Source organism: Typopeltis vanoorti, chromosome 4 (assembly GCF_054136105.1).
Source record: "Typopeltis vanoorti isolate ZY-2024b chromosome 4, IOZ_Tvanoo_1.0, whole genome shotgun sequence".
Taxonomy (NCBI): Eukaryota; Metazoa; Arthropoda; class Arachnida; order Uropygi; family Thelyphonidae; genus Typopeltis; species Typopeltis vanoorti.
The window spans coordinates 135,274,814-135,296,290 of NC_143552.1; the positions used below are offsets into that span (position 1 = coordinate 135,274,814).

General features: G+C 33.2%; 1 protein-coding gene across 1 annotated transcript in view; it reads right to left on the minus strand.

Annotated features, from left to right (window-relative positions):
• Impbeta11 (importin beta11) overlaps positions 1 to 21,477 on the minus strand; it is a 277,003-nt gene that overhangs the window by 51,907 nt on the left and 203,619 nt on the right. Inside the window, exons 18-21 of the mRNA XM_090391468.1 lie at positions 17,464 to 17,656; positions 17,283 to 17,362; positions 14,131 to 14,211; positions 6,957 to 7,052 (exon numbers count right to left, since the gene is read on the minus strand). Of these exons, the coding sequence (XP_090247594.1) occupies positions 6,957 to 7,052; positions 14,131 to 14,211; positions 17,283 to 17,362; positions 17,464 to 17,656 (450 nt within the window). The remainder of the gene's footprint in view (positions 1 to 6,956; positions 7,053 to 14,130; positions 14,212 to 17,282; positions 17,363 to 17,463; positions 17,657 to 21,477) is intronic.

Genomic DNA, 21,477 nt, shown 5'->3' on the forward strand with positions numbered 1-21,477 from the left:
GCAAGTGTTGTATAGGTTTAATAACCACTCTTTAGTCCTGTTTCCAAAATGTTTACTCTGTTCATTACAGACATCATCAAGGCCTGCAGATTTTCTAGGTTTTAATAGGTTTATGGCAGGGTTGAGTTCAGTGATGGTGAAGTCTGAGTTAATCATATTTTGTTCCTTTAAGTATCTTGTTTTTTGTGTGCTTTTTAGAGAATTTTCCATTGAGCAGCAGCTGGTGAGCAATTTGATTAGCTGTTACCTGTGGATGCTCATACGGCTTAGTGAAATCCTTCCTAATTCTGTTGATAAAGTTCCATGCCTCTCTGCTACTATGGGTCATATCAAGGGCTTCTATTTCTTTTTTCCATGAGGAATGCCTTTCCTCAGCCATCTTGGAGCATAATTTTTCTCCTGCTTAGATAGTCTCTTCTGAGAAGGGGTTGGTGTTGTAAAGTTGTAAGTAATCAGCATACTGGGGTTGTATGTCACTGGAAAGGCCTGGAATGTAATTTGTGCAGCATCTTTTTTTTTTTTTTTTGGGGGGGGATATTTAATGGAGATTTTCCTCAGTATTTTTATGAGGATACTCTTGAGGGTTTGGAGAGACTTATTCTATGGAGCAGTCGAGATCTTCCATGAAACAATTCCAATTAGCTTTTTGGAAATTAAATCGTCGTCTGTAAGGGACTGTGTTAGGCATAATTGCTGGGTTGAACTGAAGCATTATAGGTCCATGTTGAGTATGTGGAATCGGATTTAAGACCTTTTTTAACACAAATGTTGGATATTTTTGAGCTAACAAAAATTAGGTCATGGTTATAGCCTCGCTTCCACCTGCCACTGTTGAAAGATGCAGAGAGTTTTGGATTATGTATCAGGTTTAGAGAAAGGGTTTCAGCCATTTTTCAACAAGTTTTCCATCTTCATTGGACTTTGTGCAACCCCAGTTAACACTATGGCTGTTAAAGTCACCTAATACAACATTAGTCATGTATGCCTTAATATTGAGGAGGATGTCAGGGAAGGAAAAAGCTTCTTCTGGTGGTTTATAGACTGGGGTGATTGAGATATTTTTAAATGTGATTGTAATAATCTCAATGTTTCTGTTGTTTGTTGAGTCAATGGACGATGGGATCAAGTTCTCTTTTGTAAATATTGCACTACCATATTTATCGTGGGGTATTTCTTTGATGAGTTTTATCCATGAATGTAAGGTTCTTGCAGCATCTTCTCCTCTGTGAGGAGAAGGAGCTGCAATATTCCATTAAACCTCCAACATGATCTATTATAATGATATTTAACCTCAGTTAGTAGCCTGCAAGCCATTGTGTTCTGCTGTCAATATACAATTTCCTTTATGTTTTGTTTCCTGCCATTCTTTGTTTACTTGACCTGAGCCAATTTTCTCCCCACGTTTATCACTCTCTTAGCAGAAGATCAAGTTGTCTTGGTTATAAAATACTGGGTATTTTATTATTCTAAAATTTTAGAGTTACCCTCCCCCTGCGCTAAGTAGCAGTGAGCATTGTAAAAGTGCAGTGGTCAAAATTCTGTATGCTATTACATGACTTACACTGACTTATGCTTCTTATTCAATTTTATTTCCTCCTCATTTTATTATTGCTAAAAAATTTGTTTTCAACCATGTCTTTTTCGTTAATTCACATAAATTTACTTTGGCTTCTATCAATGTAAATGTCAAAAAGATCAATTCTGTTTTTTTTTTTTTTTTTTTTTTTTGAAATAATACAATACTAAATAGGAAATTACTGCCTAAGACAAGAAAAAAAATTTCATCATTTCTTTAATATTCTAGTTTTCACACAATGTATGAATAACTACTTCCCACAACTCTATTTTGTGAACATAGACTGTCATGTCATTTATAAGGAAATTTAGTACACTATCATGAAGTTTTGTGCTGTTACAGTTTAAAATAGCATTGATTACACTCAATGCAACAACAATTGAGTGTACTCAGTGTACAACAATAGCATTGAGTGTACTCAATGCTATTGTTGTGTGTAGTGTACCATTCTTATTTGTATTCATAATCATGTCTTTATGAGAGAGAAGAAATAATAGAAGCATTAAACCAAAACAAGGGAACTCATTCACATAAAGTATGCTATTAAAATTCATATATAAGGCCCTATCTTCAGGGTAACCAAAATTGGTTCATATTAATTTATATCAGCACCCACCACTATAACAAAAGTGAACTACAGAAAATACCTGGCATAAGTCCTATAGAATTGATGCTATTTTAAGCTCACTATTTTAAAGAAGTTATTTTAAAATCTTTTAGGCTTTGCAAAATACAGTATTACACATACTTCATTATTTAACAAGAGCCTTTTTATTTTGATTTCCTGATATGATGTAAAATAAAAAAAGTTAACCATTTTTCTCTTTATTAGACTTTATACCAAATTAAATAGAATTAATGCCAACTAAAATCATTATATATAAAAGTAGTTTTGTTGTTTTTCTTTTACTATTATAATACCATAAATAATTAGTAGCATACAAGACAGTGTTCAAAACAATTTTGTGAGATGGAGCTGAGAGATGACTCAGAAATAAAACTGTTGCTCAGAGACCACAGATATCACTGAAAGTTCAGGTTATTCAGTGATATCTGAATAACCTGAATTCAGATATCACTGAATAACTCATAATGGGTTATGATTGGTTATTTATTCACTCATATTTAAGAAAAATATGAATAAATAAATGGCCTTACTGGCAAAACAATATTAAAAATGATGACATCAGTAAAGAACTTGAAATTAATATTTTAAGAATGTGCAAGCAGATAATCTAAGTGGACATGTCGCTTTAACAGAATGGGAGCATGAAAGTTAACAAAACAAGTATTTGAAGCAAAAATAGTAAGAAAAAAGAACTAGAGTAAAACCAATATATAAATGGGTTGATGTAGTTTGGAGTGCTATTCTTCTTCAACAACCATCCATCCCTTATGATGGATGGTAAGTATAATGATTAGGGGTTACAACAAATTAATACAGCTAGCATGTCATTCCCATAAGGGCAAGTATTTATGGCTGTGGAACTGTGCATTCATGGGACCGATTTGCCTGTTCTGAGGGACGAAAAAACCAGAGTTTCCAGGAGGGAAAAAACCTCTACTTCCATATGAGACGGGCTAATTCACCATTTAACTGAAAAGACCTCATAAAGATTTCTCAAGTTATTGGAGTAGGAGACTGAAATACAGAGCTGATCAACTCAGAGATATGTTAAATAATACATCAATTTGGAAGAAAATTGCTAATAGTAAATTAATAATGAAATATGAATTGTACTATCATAAATATATAATGCATCTATTGAGGGTGCATGTGCCAAAAAATGATGACAGAACAAAGACCAGCAGATCACTAATGATAGGGCTACAGGGTTGTCCATTATACTTGCATTTGGTGACAAATAACATGCATGGTCATGCCAGTCATAGGCTGTACCCTGTTAATTAAATTCATAAAGTGAATACAAAATTTCTACAGTTATAATTTTCATTATGGATAATATAATTTGATATTACATTTCAATTATAAAAAAATTCAGGTAGCTGAAATTATAAACAATAACCAAATATTTAGTTTATTAATGAATAATCAATTATTGCTTTTATCTTTTTAACTTATTGTCTTAATTTATGATTGTCATTTCTAGTAAGTAGAGTATATGTGCACACTACTGTACTGGATTTGGAACATCACTACCTAATTATCTGGGAAGTTCAGTTATTTGATTACCCTTAATTCTTTTAGTGGTCTTCACATAAAATACATTTACGCCAGGGAACCAGGGCAAACAAAGAAAAGTCAGCTACTGGAACAAATCTGAAAACAAACCCCAACTCAACATCATCAGAGTTAAAGATCGGTACTATCAACATAAGAAGCCTGAATGGCAAAGAAATGGAGCTAGCTGAGGAATTAGATAAGTACCAGATCGGCATAATAGGGGTGACTGAAACAAAAAAGACCAAAACTGGTGAGACCTTTCTGAGCAATAAATACAAAATGTTATATTCAGGAAATGACAATCAAGGGAGAAGAAGGAGTAGCCACAGTATTCAACACAAAATACGAGGCTAATCTTCTTGAATGGCAGTCAGTCTCAAGTAGAGTAATGTGGGCAAATATGAGAATGGGGAACTGGACAATGAGACTTATTTGTGCCTATGGTCCCACAGAAGGTGCTACTAAGGTAGAAGTGGAGGAATTTTTTGAAGCTTTAGAAAAAGCAACTGACACAATGAAAAATTGGTCCTTATTGGGGATCTAAATAGCAGAGTAGGAAATGATTGTGAGACATACAAAAGTATTTTGGGAAAATTTGGAGAAAAGAGCAAAGCTAATAATAATGGCAAATATCTGTTGGATTTCTGCTCAGGACATGGACTGGTTATTACTAACACCATGTTCCAACATAAAAATGTGCACAAATTCATATGGAGAGAAGAGGCTAGGAATAAGAAAAGTCTCATTGACTATGTCATTGTTGATAGTAATGTTTTCTCCCTGGTGCAGGACACCAGAGTGTACAGAGGATTTGAAATTGGAAGTGATCACTATCTAGTCTTGAGCAAGATAAAATTGAATTTCATATTGAAAAGAATAACATGTAAGAAAGTTTTAAAGCGAATAAAAGTTGAGCAGCTCTCAGATGTGAACTGTAGACTAAAATACACAAAGATTATTGAAGAAAAAATGAAAGAGTTTGAGAACAGGAATCAAACCTTGGAGATTAAGTGGCAATCTCTGAAGAAAACATTAATTGATTCTGCCAGAGAGGCATGTGGTGAGGTTGTGTGCAAGGATAAAAAAATCAGAACTCCCTGGTGGACACAGGAAGTTAAAGAGGCAGTGAGGGAAAAGAAAAAGCATATCAAAAGTCCCTGTCAAATAAGTCAGCTTGTGCTCTTAGAGAATATAGAGACAAATGCAAGAATGCTAAACACTGTGTAAAACTAGCTAAACAAAAGTCACGGGAGGACTTTGGCAAGAATATAGAAAATAAATATCAGGAAGTTGGCAAAATATTCTGATGGTTGTTGAAGAAGCTTAGGAATGGAGGAAAGAGTGCTGTAAAAGGAGTTAGAGATGATAAAGGTGACATGAAAACGGGAGAAAAAGATATCCTTGAAGTATGGAGTAATTACTTTGAAAAACTTCTAAATGAAACAAGCAGCGATGACAGCATAGTGGTAAAAAACACTCAACAGGCATGCAGTCAGGAATACATATCCATACTTGAAGTAGAAAAAGCCATCAAAGGCTTGAAATGTGGAAAGGCAGCAGGAGTAGATGATATTAGATCAGAAATGCTGAAGTATGGTGGTGTGAGAGTCTTACAGTGGCTGCACTGCATAGTTCAGAAGGCCTGGACAGAGGGATGAATTCCCGATGATTGGAGTAGAGCTCTCATAGTACCCATATATAAAAAGGGAAATAAAACTGCATGTGAGAATTACAAAGGTATTTCTCTACTGAGTGTTCCCGGCAAGATCTATGCAAGTATACTTGAGAAGCGGTTGAGAAGAATTGTGGAAGAAAAGCTAGGTGAAGAACAAGCTGGATTCAAGCCAAATAGAGGCTGTCAGGATCAGATCGTCACTTTACGACAAATAGTCGAGAAAGCATGGGAATATAACAAAGATCTGTATTTAAGTTTTGTAGATTTGGAAAAGGCAAATGACAAGGTGCCAAGACAGAAGCTATTCAATACGCTGCACTTAAATGCCTTCAATGGGGCATTATATCAAGCAATACTTAGTCTTTATTTGAGTTGTAAGTCAGCAGTTAGAATTGAAGGAAGTACAGGAAGATGGTTTAATGTTAAATCTGGTGTGAGACAAGGATGTATGCATTATCCCCTCTGTTATTCATTATCTATATGGATCACATTATGAAGGAAAGTGGTATTAAACCTGATATCAAAATCGGAGATGTTAATGTCAGCTCTTTGCTTTATGCGGATGATGTTATACTTCTAAATAAATCCGCTACAAGTCTGCAAGATTCTCTGACTAAATTGAATAGCTGTTGTAATAGATATGGTATGAAAGTCAGCAATAAAAAGACAAAGACAATGAAAATAGGCAGAATCATTGAAAATGTCAACTGTGTTGTGAATGGAGAACCTGTGGAACAAGTAAAATATTTCAGCTATTTAGGCACGATTTTTACTGAAGATGATAAATTAAATATAGAAATAGACAACAGAATCAGCAAAGCTGGTATGGTGGGAAGTCAATTGAATAAATTCATATGGAATAAGAAAGAAATTAGTCAGAACATTAAATTAGCTGTATTCAACAGTGTTCAAACCAGTTTTAACTTATGGATCTGAGAGCTGGGTCAGAAGTAAAACACTTGACCAAAGACTAGAGACCACAGATATGAGAGTCCTGAGAAAGATTATAGGTGTGAACAGATGGCATCAATGGCAATATCATATTAAAAATGAGGATATTAGGAAAGAACTTGACATTGTCAGCATCCAGGAATGCATTAGCAGAGCTAATCTCAGGTGGTATGGTCACTTAAACAGAATGGGCGAGGAAAGATTAGCAAAACAAGTGCTCTCTGCCAGGTTGGCAGGAAAACGACCCAGAGGAAGACCAAGATATAGGTGAATTGATACGGTACAAAGTGCCTTAGACGATAGAAATATAAGATCTGATAATGTTGGAGTCTTGACAAGTAACAGACTGATTTGGAGGAAAATTGTAGATAGGAAATTAATTAATCATGATGTAATTTTTTTCATGTAGTACTATCATATCCTGTACACCCCTTGAGGGTACATAGCAGGAATTTGATGATGATGATGATGATGACACATATGCACACAATTTATATTTTTAATGAAAATAATATGAGCAAATAAAACACACATCTATAACTAATTCAGAGTTATATCACAACACTAACCTCATCCTTCAGTACTGAAGATAAAACATGAAGAAGAATAGGCTGAAAGAGCTGAGGGCCTTCTTCTGGAAAAACTCGGAAAACTACTTCAACAAGCTAAACAAATGAATAGGATTATTTAAATTACTGTATTTTATAATAGAAGGAATGAAAAGCAGTTTTCAAATAATTTTTCTACAGTGAAATTAAAATATATCTTTATTTAAAATCAAGTCCTCATTCCAAATATTCCAAAATAGTTATCAATGGAGTCCAAAGAGAAAGTCATCATGGGAAGGCCATACTATCAAACTATTCATACTTTTTTAAAACTCTTTCATTGATAGTACTCACAACCACCTCTGGCAAACCCATTCCACTCATCACCACTATTCATGCAAAAAATCTGGTCTTCACACCCATGCTTAACCACACACACAATGTCCGATGTCATCCTGTAAGGTAGTGAAAAATTTCTTTAATCACCTGTAAAATTCCTTTTTAGTAACATATGTTTCCATCACTTTCTTTTCTGCCTACCAGCTAAACTTTGTAACCAACAAATCTTCAGTCTATACTTCTGAGGTTTCCATGGTTATTTTTGAGAGTTCTGGTATGAAGACCACATAATTCTGAGTTGAAAAAATTTTATTAGCACTATATTTTTCTAAGAGTTTTGTGCACCTTTTTGAAAAGTTCTTCAGATTTTATAGATGTAAGTTACCTGACAAGATACCTTTACTGTATCAAAGTTAACAGAAATCAAATCACAGGCTGAAAACTGGTTTAACAGTGGATGCATGATGCTATTGTGCATCTACTGTTAAACTGATTTTCAACCTTTGTTTCAATTCTTAACTTTGATGCAATAAAGATCTCTTGTCATTTAACTTACATTATAAAATCTCCCGAAGAAACGCATGAAACTAACAGAGAAATATAGTCTTTGGTCTATCCTCAGAGGAAACACTCCACAGCCCAGTCCTCATTTTGGTTACTCACCTCTGAATCCTCTGCACCACCATAACCTGAAGAAACCCAGGCAACCTACAATAGTCTCCAGATGTAGTCGTACCAGCCTTATAGAGATAATAACCTCCCCATCACTATCAGTCATGTGCTATTTAACATCCAATGATTTCTTGAGCAATTCTGCCAATTTTTCCAGTTTGCATCTTATGAATTTCAACTCTATCCACCTCACTCTCAAATTTCTAGTCTCATTAATGTTAAGCAGTCCGGTTCTGTCTATGTAATACACAGCTTGTAGTTTTTTTTCAAACCCAAAGGGCATAACTTTGCATTCTGATACAATGAATTAACATTCATTATCCACTGCCCAACTAAAGTCCTAATGCAATCAGCCTTCAGCCGTGGCATCTTTATTAACCATTGTCCTTACTAGTTTAGCATCATTTACAAACAACTGAATAATTCTTATCTAAAATCATTCCCAAAATCATTAATGTATAAACTGAACAGAAGTAAGCCAAGTACAGTGCCCTGAGGCTCACTACTGGTCACTTAAATTAACAACTGTTATCTTCCTTCTCTTGGATTGTACTCTTTCATATACTACTCCTTGATGTCTGTCTATCAGTCATCCTTTTATCCATGTTATTGTAAAGCAAGCAAACAGGCCATTAAAACACATGCAATTAATGAAATAATACACTGGCCTCATAGCTGAGATGCTTCGGCTGTAAATCAAATTAAATGAACTTAAACCAAACCAATCATGTCCACTTGTTCCAACTGTTTAAGTAATAATAGAATTCCATGATAGCCTGACAAATATATTTGCAAATCCAGCAATGTTAATGTGTATTAATTTCTCTTATCCAAATCAATTGTCATTTAACTATAAGAAATTATTAAAACAATACCTCCTCTTCACAAGCTATACTGTCCCATAGAATACCATATTCCTATCCACTTATTTTTGCCTCTGACTAGCTTCTCTAATACCCTAACTAGCACTTCTAAGATATACTGTCTGGTCTATAATTTGCTACCTCTGTCTTGGAGTCTCTTTATTAAACAGAATTATTCCATCTGCTTTCCACTTCTATGGGACTTTGCCAGAGTTGAGACCTTAATCAAAAAGTAACCTTAATAAAGGCACTGCCAATTTATTTCTTTGTATTTTCCTGTAATACATAGGTCTCGTATCCAATCCCATGGCTGCATTCATAGTGAGATTTCTTAATATTCTAAATGCCTCTAGTTCATCTATCTCCAGTTTTAAATCAATCTGCCACATCAATCACTGCATTATTTCCATCTAGATGACATGCACTATCATCAAAATGATCACTCAGTAATTCAACTATTTCTTCAGCTTCTGTCACCTCTCTGCCATCATCGTTTTTCCTTTTATTCGGCACATAATGAATTAACTGACAAATTAGTAAATTAGGAGAGAAAATTAACCAAGCCTGCTTGTTTAATTTCTTCTCCTAATCTGATGTTGCCTTCTGCAGGGTGCTGGTCACCCTTTTTATTTGAGCCTTGTACTGTTCATGATTCTTCTGAACCTTTCTCCTTACATATCCTCCATAACATTTTCTTATTTCTCTCTCTCACTTTCCAGCTCCTATTTAACAAGCTATTTATCCATTTAACTCCTACTTGATTTATCTTCATAATTGTGGATATACAATCTGATGCAGCTTTCCTTAAAAACCCCTTGACTATTTCCTGTGCATTATTTGTTATACCTCAATGAATTTTCAACTTTCTGCCATAAAGCAATCCACATTTAGCCTAATGTGGATTGCTTTATGGCTTCAAAAATTTTCATCAGCCTTCTTTCTCTCACATGTTCTTCTATAATGCTTTCCTTCATGAAACTTTAGTAGAGAAATTCTCTATATAATTTTCACATTCAGTTTTAATTTACTTTTTTTTTTTTTTTTTAAATTTGGTACGATGAAAGCTATTCTCCAACCATCTGGATTTGATCTTGTGACAAAGTCTTCTGGGATTATGCAGCATAGCCACTGCATTTCAATATTTCAGGCCAAATATCCTCTACTTCAGTTGACTTTCCATGTTGCAGGTTTCTGATGGCTTTTTCTACCTCTAGTATTAATGTACACTCCAGATTAAATTCCTCCTGGATATTTTCTACTCTTTTCTATCATCTGATGTACCATTTAACCGTTTTTCAGAGTAATCAATCCATACCTCCTCATTGGTATCCCCACCTTGTTGTGGTGAGCTTTTGAATACCAATCATCCTAAGAGCTATGCCACTGGTAGCACAGCTGACAGGATCACCATAGTCAGACAGGAGGTTAAGTGGATGTGCTAGACTAAAAGAGTAACATTCTAGTCTCCCTGGTTGGAGGTGGGGGGGGGGGCAAGAAGCTGGTAACCTCTTCTTATAATATGAACAAATTAGAAGTACACAATGAAAAAGTAGCACAAATTTAAAGGGAACAACAACAGTAAGAATGGCATTTGAAATGCCAGGGCAATGGTTAGGAAAGAAATGTAACTGTAAGATTAAAATCTAAAAGAGGCTATTTGACAATAATGAGAACATATGCCTAAATGAGAGTGAAAAACATTTTACTATGATTTAAAAAGTTGATGAAACAACTTCAAGTAACTTTAATGCTAGAGAGAGATGACAGAATGTAAGCATATTTAAAGAATAATATTTTTTAAAATAACATGATTGTAAAGTAGGAAGAGATCTCATTGTTTTATGAAATAAAAATGACAAACATTTTCCCCAAAAAACATATCCATAAATATATTTATTTTGGATGTATATTATATTTTTAATCATAGAATGCAAAGGATTTTGGTTAATATCAGATTACACAATTGTTAAAAAAAAAAGGTTCTTTCATCTCGGCTCCCTCTTTTTTCTGAATGACAAAATAAATAATAGCAGTAGCTAATAAAAAAAACAAGGAAGTTCATCAGAACAAGGACAAACAATAAAAGGAAAAAAAAAAAAGGATTGAAAATGTGGAATAACAAAATAGATGGCAGTGGGTATAGAAGTAAAACAAAGCTTAGAGGCTACACTTACTGAAACAAACATCAGAATCATCAGATTGCAATAAAAAATAAAAAATACAGTAAAGGAAATTCATTAAAATTCTTCTTGGGATAGATTCCATAGTAAAACTAATGATCTATATTCAAAACACAGCTTATAAATTAATGAATCATTTCAATAAAACAAAAAAGAACAGAAACTACAGCAGAAATTTCAGAAATCTCAAAGAAGAATGGATACAATATTATAAGCAAATATAGTATTACTCTGTTCTTACTAAAGAATCAAAAAGAAGCTGGGAATGTAAATAACAGAGGAACAGATTTATTGGAGATGGTAGAAATGGAAAAAGGCCTTACCTATAACAAAAAAGTACCTTGGAATTAATTGAATATAGGGATATCTCTTGTTAAAGCAAGGATTGAATCTGTGTATTGGTACTGCAGAAGGGGGGGGGGCTACAATGATATATCAATTTTTAAGAAGGGAGACAGAAGTTTATGTGAAAATTGCAGAGATAGTGCATATAAATTATATACAATCTTCACCTATGTACAACATGCACCCATCATTTGAAAGATGAATCTTGGGGGGGGATAATACCTCCCCTTAAAAAAGCAACATAAATTTCAAGTTTGAAGTGATGCCATTTTAAGTATCAGCAGTGTATTGTACCGACAGTAAAATCAATATGTGCAGTAAGTTTAATTTATTGGACCATTTTTAGGATGGCAATTCAACAAAGTAGAAAATTTAAAATTTTACATAAAAATTTAAAAATGTCTTAATACAATCTAAAATGATATTTAGATATTAAAATATACTAACAAATAGTTTATGGCTTTCAAAGTTATCTTTCAACTGAAAGATAATTTTGAAAAATTGAAAGATTTAGTATTCAGAGTTGAGACAGCTTGAAATTTGAATCTCAAATATCATCCTGCACAGTAATTTTAAGCATTCCGTGTCGCTAACAGCTTGCATCAGAATTTGACTGGCTGATGAGATACCTTGCAAGAAATATGCTTGACCTAGCACAGCCAATGAAATATTTTGCGAAAATGATGACATACATCAGAATACTCAGGAACTACACCTGAGGTATAGAAAATAAGGCCAATTCAATTCTCCCACTTGGTAAACTACCTCTAATTGCCATATATTCACTAGGTGATAATGCCTATGAGTTACATCCATTCAGTAATGGTTAAAAATGGACATTTATTCACTTCTGGTGCATTTTTAATATAATTTTGGCCATTTGCTTGAAAATTTTAAGATTATGTGCTTTATATCAATATATAATATGCATCCTGTTTTGAAACTCTTTTCCAGTATTAAAAAAATGCATATCATACATAGGTGAACACAGTAGTAAGATTTTATTTAAATGTCAATAATTAATCTAATTTCTTATTAGAGAAACAGGTTAGATTTAGGAAATGCAGAGGTTGCATTGATGAAAATCATTTACATTACAGAAAATCATAGAAAGAAAATGGGAAATCGATTTACAAACCCATTTGGGCATTTACAGATTATGAAAAAGATTTAACAAGTGAGTTAATAGATCAAATTATGGAATACATGACATGAACAAACTTATCAAAAATAGTTATTAAATACAATTAAGAGTTTATGTGACAAAACATTATTAATGAATGTACAAAAGGAAAGTTTCCAAATTAGTTCCAAATTCAAAAAAAGTTTTGAAAAGTGAAAACTAATCAAAAAGTATGACAGGAATATAGCTTTTCCCTGTATATTAAATAGGGTGGCTGACAATCTATTTAATATACACAAACACATGCACATATAACATGATAAAAAAAAGTGAAAATCTATAGTAAATCTAAGAATAAGCATCAACCAACATATACTGTAAATGAAGGTCATATGGTTTAATGGAGTGAAGACAACACAAAAATATTGAAATCATTAAACACAGTTTGATTCCAACTTTTTGCCTTTTTTTGTCACAGAGACATCATAGGGGAATACAATATAAACATTAAAAATACACATAAATCACAAAAAGAATAAGTGGAAGATATTAAACTGAAAGACTAAAGTACTAAGAGGGAGGTCCCTCTATGGGTGTTTGTAGACAGCCTTGGATGCTGGTCTAAGAATTATTGTTACTCATACCTCAAAGTTTCAAAAAGTCTCTTGTGTTTGTATCAAATACAGTGAAATAACTATTAATTTTTCAGGAAATAACAACGTATACTAGAAATATTAATTATAAGACTTTTAATTAATTCCTTCCTATATTTTGGCAATGTTACATTGCCATCACCAGGGATCACAGAAAACAACGATATGTGCACGCAGGCATAACAATGGGCAAATGAAGCTGAAGACAGGCAACAGAAATCATGCCTAGAGTCCTAAACAGTATCCCCTAGTGGGCTAAATTGGGTATTCTTGGCTGTTGGGCTGACGATCTAAGAATGTATGCTTCCCAAATTTGGGGCAGGCTCATACACCCAGATTTGTTGAAGTTTGGAAAGTTCTTCAGAGCTGAAGCAGATTTGAGGAATAGCCTTTCAAACTTGTATTTCATGTGGTGTAATAAAGTGTCCTCCTTCCAGCATATCCTGTGGCAGGCGTTGTCCAAAGCACGATCAGCAAGTCCTGAGTGATTGTATTGGTGGAACCAGATGTAGTCCTTGTGTTTGGATATTTTGATATTGGCTGTCCTGCCTGTTTGGCTATAGTAGGACAGTTTGCAACTGCAAGGGATCTGGTATACTCCTGGTATGTCTAGGGGAGGTGGCTGGTCTATTTTGGCACATGGCCAGGATACGTTTGACATTTTCTTAACATATCTAAGCAATCAACACCCCAGATCCAGTTTACCTTGGAAAAAGAAAATAACAGTCTCCCTTTCCTAGAAATTCCAAGAAAATGCAATTAAATTTTATAGTGGTGAAAGTACCAAAAATATTATATAGTTCGGAAAGTTGGATATAGAAAGAAAAATTATATTTCTCAAAGCAGGAGCAATTAAAAAGTTTATGAGAATGGATATAATGTGAAATGCCAAAATAAGAAATTAATAAAAATAAGAAATAAAATTAAAAAAAAAAAAAGACTTAAGTAATAAAAAAGTATAAATTTTCTTTTAAAAAATGAATGTATTTGCTATCGGATAAAAACTGCATTCTTACATACCCTCATTATCATGACCATTCCTTCAGGCTTCATATCTTCTATTAGAGTACAACAACCATCAACAATATTTCTTCCATAACTCTTAAGAGATAAAATGTTCATGTTATTGTAATGTATCCAATATTTTGAAAAGCAATTATTATAACATAGATTTAATAATATTTATTAAACTAGGGGTGGCCACCAATGGCAACATCAGAACTGCTAAGGACTTTTGTTAATTCACAAGTGACTCATTAAAAATTTAGTAAAACTTTGACTTCATGGAGGTCTGACAATGAAAATAAATTTGTGTTATCCTACATGAAAACATAACTGCAGCTCTAATCACCAAAGAACCAAGCTACATTATTGTGACTAACCACCCTGTGCTAATTCTTGTGAAGTTAACATTTTAAAATTTATTTTGCTATAGCACAAAGAAAGCAAATGTACATTTTATCTTTATGTATGCATGTCAATATATAAGCAAAAGGAAATCTTGCTTACATCACTGAAGAAAGGGAAAGAATCTATGCCAGATAACTGATATGATATCAGTTAGTAATAAAAATTCATTCATTTTAACAAGTCATCTATTATTTTAGCATAAACAATGGAGCATGACTAGAAACAAAACAATTTATTTCAAATGATGTGCCAGACCCCAAATCATTTGAAATAAACAGATAACTTAGTGCTAATATAATGCAGAGTAGTAATTCACTTGGATATTGTATAATAATTTTATATAAGATCATTAATTAAAATTACTGGTTTTGTTTACTGCATGATGAATCTCACTTTGAAATTTGAAGCTGATATTGCACAATAATGTAAATACTGACCAGATAGAAAACAAGTCAATATTTTCACACTCAGATTTATTTCCCTTTTTTTTTTAATAAATTGGTCAGATGAATAAACTATTACAATTAAAAGGAGAATACTCACAAAACTAGAAACATTAAGTTATTGTTGACAGTGATGCCTTCGTTTTGGTGTGAGATCAAATATCGTATTATATCCAACTACTATTCTACATTTTAGATTGTGTAGGGGTGTTTATATTTTTATATCTCAAGTACTGATATGTACTTGTGATTGCATTCCAATTGGATTAATTCTGGATTGCTGATTTTTATGACAATTTTATCATTTGTTACCCTTATTTAGTAGCATTTCAAATGAATTACTTAAGATATATTCCATGTTTATGATCTTTCTTACTTCTAATTTTTTTTTTAGTGGTTCTGAAATTTTATTTGTATTTGGCTACTTTTATACATAATTTGGCTTTCCTACATTTTTCTCTATGCTCTCCATATCTTTTGTAAAGTATAACAGAGCACTAGCCAGGAACTTTTTATATGCATCTTCTTTTCATATACTGCTTCTGTTATGTTAATTCTCCATTTTTGTAGACAACTTCACCATCTGCTTCCCTTGTTGAATCAGTGTTTCCTTCATATTTCATTACTCAGTCTATAAGGTTTGATGCTCGATTCCAAATTCATTCACATTCCCACAATATTATTTGTATATTTGAGATAATTCACATCGGAGTTGTTCAACATTAAATTTTTCAAAAATCACTATACATTTTTCTTTTTAATGGGATACTAATTTTTATTTTGCTCCACACCAGGTTGTGGTCACTGTTTATTTCAAATCTACTGTACATTTACTTTCGGTGATGTTTTCAGTGTGTGAGGACCAAAACGAAGGCATCACTGTCAACAATAATGATGTTTCTAGTTTTGTGAGTATTCTCCTTTTATGCATAAGGGAAGAATTATGCATATTTTTATTTGTGATAAACAATGTGTTAGTGATGACTCATCCATGTCCCAACAGAAATCTTGGCATTATTAGAAAGCTCCCCCCCCCCCCACGTTCCCAAAAAATTCCAAAGCAACATGTACAGAATTCATTTCCTACTGTAATGCTTAGGTCTTCAACTAGCTTTTCCTTATTCCTTATACATGATACCCTCTAATAACTTGAAAAACTTCTCTACAAGAAGTAGGGGAATTTTTCAAGAACTTACTAAAACCTTTTATAGAACCATAGGCACAAATACATCTCTCTGTTCACTTCCTCATTTTGAAATTTGCATACTATTCTATCTGAAATTCACTCAAGAAATTCATTTTCATGTTTGGTGTAGAATATATAACTACTCTCCCTGTTTTCTCTGATCTCCAGTGCTTGAATAAATCCCAACTATATATCATTCTTATAGTTATCCTTATTTCAGTAGTAAACACCAGTTTTGTTAACATAGTATTTCTGTCATTCCTTAACCAGCTCCACTTCTCTTTTTTTATGTTGATGCCTACCATTTTCAGTTTTGCTGGGGGGGGGGGGGGGAATCACTCAAGCATCAAAACTAGATAACTGAGAGGAGACCCTGATGTAATCTGTAAGAAATGCAAAGAGTCAACTGGGTTTGTAAGGTAGCACACAATACTCACCTTCCTATACTGTAACCCCTCAGTGATATCCACTTGGATGCTAAACAAAAAGGATTAACAGGAAATTTAGAACTTAGCAAAACAGGCTTAAACCACTACATATGATGATGATATGTAGACAACAATCAGATATTGTGCCAAATAAAGTGTAACTGAGTTATATAAGATTATTAAAAGTATCTTCTCATACCTTTGAAAAATAAAGGTGAAACATATATTCATTCTCATCTTAACTAGGAAAAACAATTTTTAATAGCACTGTTATTATTACTTTCATTTTATTTATTATTTTAAGAACATTTTATTGTCAAGAATAAGTGCATTTAACTTGTTAATATATCCAAATCCACAAAACTGCCAAATAAATCAAACTTTTGTTCCCAGAAGTTTACACTAGCACCCATTTCATTTGGCATAATACAATGGATTTTGTATATTTTTAAATTCAATGAATTTTGAAAAATTAGGTCACAATGATTTTGTAAAATTTTTTTAGTTTCATAGCTATAGCTTAAATGTTCTTTTATAATCTTGCTTTCTAATATATCATATATGATTATATTTTTTAAAAGTAATTATTATTGCAGTGCTTCTTGGCAACATATCTGACTCTTCAAATGAATGCCGATCTTCTTCCATTTTATTTAAGTTAATATTGAAAGCATTTGCATACTTAAAATTTTCAAAATATCTCACCTGCAGAAACTCTTTGGGAGCCAATAAAACATATGCCTGAACAAGATGTAAAGATATCTTTAGGTTATCCACTCCCCATTCTATATGTCAAAGGAAAATGTAATTATAAATATTATCTAAAATATGTAATTTAATCATGATAATTGAGAATATTAAACAATGCTGTTGATATGTAATGTACCTAATAATGGCAATAGGTTATTTGCCAACTGTAAAAGGTCAGAAGAACAACGAGAAGTATTTCCAAGTACTGCCCACCAGAGGTCTAAAGCATCTTCAACTAAATATACATGAGGAGGTTGAGTGACATCTGTGCTGAAGGCAATAACAGGCAAAAGAAAAGGATGGAGTTCTTCACTCAAAGTCCCAAGACCCTTAAAAAAAAAAAAAAAAAAAAAAATCATTGATCAAAAACTTAAAACAAATTATAAAGTTTTGTGCTTATATTATATTCAAGTCAATACAATTTGTTTAGCTATTTGCATACTTAGAATATGTAGATAAATGTAACACTTATAAATCATTTATAGTTTGTGAAATTTCAGGATATAATACAACAAAATGTCACTTATTTCTTTTAAACATATGAAAAATCAACTTCATAAAAAGTATCAAAAATGACATTGAATAAAATAACTAAAGGGATGTATCAGATATTATGATAGTAACACAGTAATATTTAATTACTAGTTTCCTATCAACACTTTTCAAAGATTCTAAATTGATGTATTATTTGTAAAATATCTGCTATAATTAGTTTTTACATTTCATATATCAAAGTAGTCTTAACTACTTTGATATTTGAAATCAACCTATCTATATCTTAGTCTTTCAGGACTTTTTCCTGTCATTAATACTTCAAAAACATTTTCTGCTAATTCATTTTTCACACTGACAACAACTTCTTTGAACAATACCATCTTGAACATTAATAATGCCAAGTTGTTTTTGGATATCTTCATCTCAAACATAGTTTGGCAATTGATTCCAACCATTCATCTTCCTTAACTTTACTCAGAAATCTTACATCTATGATCTTCAGCCTTTGAATAACTGTCAACTGTTTTATTTCTAACTCAACACTCCAATCCATATATTAAACTTGATTTGAATACTATCTTGTTTGGGCAAGCTTGGTCTTTTGGTTTATTTCTCTCTTATTTCATATTAATTAATTGAATGAATATTTCCACCATGCCAGCCCTACTTATTCTATTAATTACCATCAAATTCCTGACATGTACCCTCCAGGGATATACAGGATATGATAGTACTACATGAAAAATTTACATAATTACTAACTTCCTATCTACAATTATCCTCCAGTTCAGTCTATTACTTGTCAAGACTCCAATATTATCAATATCAGATCTTATATTTCTATTGTCTAAGGCACATTGTACCATATCAATCCATCTATATCTTGGTCTTCCATTGGGTCGTTTTCCTGCCAACCTGCCAGAGACCACTTGTTTTGCTAATCTTTCCTCGCCAATTCTGTTTAAGTGACCATACCACCTGAGATTAGCTCTGCTAACACATTCCTGGATGCTAACAATGTCAAGTTCTTTCCTAATATCCTCGTTTTTAATATGATATTGCCATTAATGCCATCTGTTCATGCCCCTAATCTTTCTCAAGACTCTGATACCTGCTGCCTCTAGTCTTTGGTCAAGTGTTTTACTTCTAACCCAGCTCTCAGATCCATAAGTTAAAACTGCCTTGTATACATCTAATTTAGTGTTTTGACTAATTTCTCTCTTATTCCATATAAATTTATTCAGTTGACTTCCTACCATACCAGCTTTGTTGATTCTGTTGTCTATTTCCATATTTAATTTACCATCTTAACTAAAAATCGTGCCTAAGTAGCTGAAATGTTTTACTTGTTCCACAGGTTCCCCAATCACAACACATCTGACATTTTCAACAATTCTACCTATTTTCATTGTCTTTGTCTTTTTAATGCTGACCTCCATACCATATTTATTACAACAGTTATTCAATTTAGTCAGGGAATCTTGCAAACTTGTAGCAGATTTATTCAGAAGTATAACATCGTCCGCGTAAAGCAAAGAGCTGACATTAACATCTCCAATTCTGATATCATGTTTATTACCACTTTCCTTCATAATGTGATCCATATAGATAATGAATAAGGGAGGGGATAAATTTCACACTAGATTTAACATTAAACCATCTTCCTGTACTTCCTTCAATTCTAACTGCCGACTTACAACTTAAACACAGACTAAGTATTGCTTGATATAATGCCCCATTGACACCATATAACTGTAGCGTATTCAATAGCTTCTCTCTTGGCACCTTGTCATATGCCTTTTAGAGATCGACAAAACTTAATTACAGATCTTTGTTATATTCCCATGCTTTCTGGACTATTTGTTGTAAAGTGAAGATCTGATCCTGACAGCCTCTATTTGGCCTGAATCCAGCTTGTTCTTCACCAAGCTTTTCTTCCACAATTCTTCTCAACCGTTTCGCAAGTATACTTCCATAGATCTTGCCAGGAACACTCAGTAGGGAAATACCTCTGTAATTCTCACATTCAGTTTTATTTCCCTTTTTATATATGGGCACTATTAGAGCTCTACTCCAATCATCGGGAATTAATTCATCCCTCCGTCCAGGCTTTCTGAACTATGCAGTGCAGGCACTGTAAGACTCTCACACCACCATACTTCAGCATTTCTGGTAGAATATCATCTACTCCTGCTGCCTTTCCCCATTTCAAGCCTTTGATGGCTTTTTCTACTTCAAGTATGGATATGGATTCCTGACTGCATGCCTGTTCAGTGTTTTTTACCACTGTGCTACCACTGCATATTTCATTTAGCAATTTTTTGAAGTAATTACTCCATACTTCAAGTGTATCTTTTTCTCCTGTTTTCATGTCACCTTTATCATCTCTAACTCCTTTAACAGCACTCTTTCCTCCATTTCTAAACTTCTTCAACAACCATCAGAATATCTAACCACCTTCTTGATATTTATTTTCTATGTTCTTGCCAAAGTCCTTCCATGACTTTTGTTTAACTAGTTTTACACAGTGTTTCGCTTTCTTACATTTGTCTCTGTATTCTCTAAGAGCAAAAGCTGACTTATTTGCCAGGAACTTTTGATAAGATTTCTTCTTTCCCTTCACTGCCTCTTTAACTTCCTAGGTCCACCATGGAGTCCTGATTTTTCTATCCTTGCAGACAACCTCACCACATGCCTCTCTGGCTGAATAAATCAGGATTTTCTTCAAGGCTTGCCACTGAATCTCCAAGATTTGGTTCCTGTTCTCAAACTCTTTCATTTTTTTTTCCAATAATCTTTGTGTATTTTAGTCTACAGTTAACATCTCAGAGCTGCTCAACTTTTATTTACTTTAAAACTTTCTTACATGTTATTCTTTTCAATATGAAATTCAATTTTATCCTGCTCAAGACTAAATAGTGATTGCTTCTAATTTCAAATCCTCTGTACACTCTGGTGTCCTGCACCAGGGAGAAAACATCATTATCAACAATAACATAGTCAATGAGACTTTTCTTATTCCTTGCCTCTTCTCTCCATGTGAATTTGTGCACATTTTATGTTGGAACATGGTGTTAGTAATAACCAGTCCATGTCCTGAGCAGAAATCCAACAGGTATTTGCCATTATTATTAGCTTTTCTTTTTTCTCCAAATATTTCTGTATATCTGACAATTTCCTACTCTGTTATTTAGATCCCCCAACAAGGACCAACTTTTCATTTTTCATTGTTTCAGTTGCTTTCTCTAAAGCTTAAAAAAATTCCTCCACTTCTACTTTAGTAGAACCTTCTATGGGACCATAGACACAAATAAGTCGCATTGTGCAGTTCCCTGTTCTGATATTTGCCCACATCACTCTATTTGAGACTGCCTGCCATTCAAGAAGATTAGCCTCGTATTTAGTGTTGAATACTGTGGCTACTCCTTCTTCTCCCTTGATTGTCATTTCCTGAATATAACATTTTGTATTTATTGCTCAGACAGATCTCACCAGTTTTGTCTTTTTTGTTTCAGTCACCCCTATTATGTTGATCTGGTACTTATCTAATTCTTCAGCTAGCTCCATTTCTTTGCCATTCAGGCTTCTTATGTTGATAGTGCCGATCTTTAACTCTGGTGATGTTGAGTTGGAGTGTGTTTTCAGATTTGTTCCA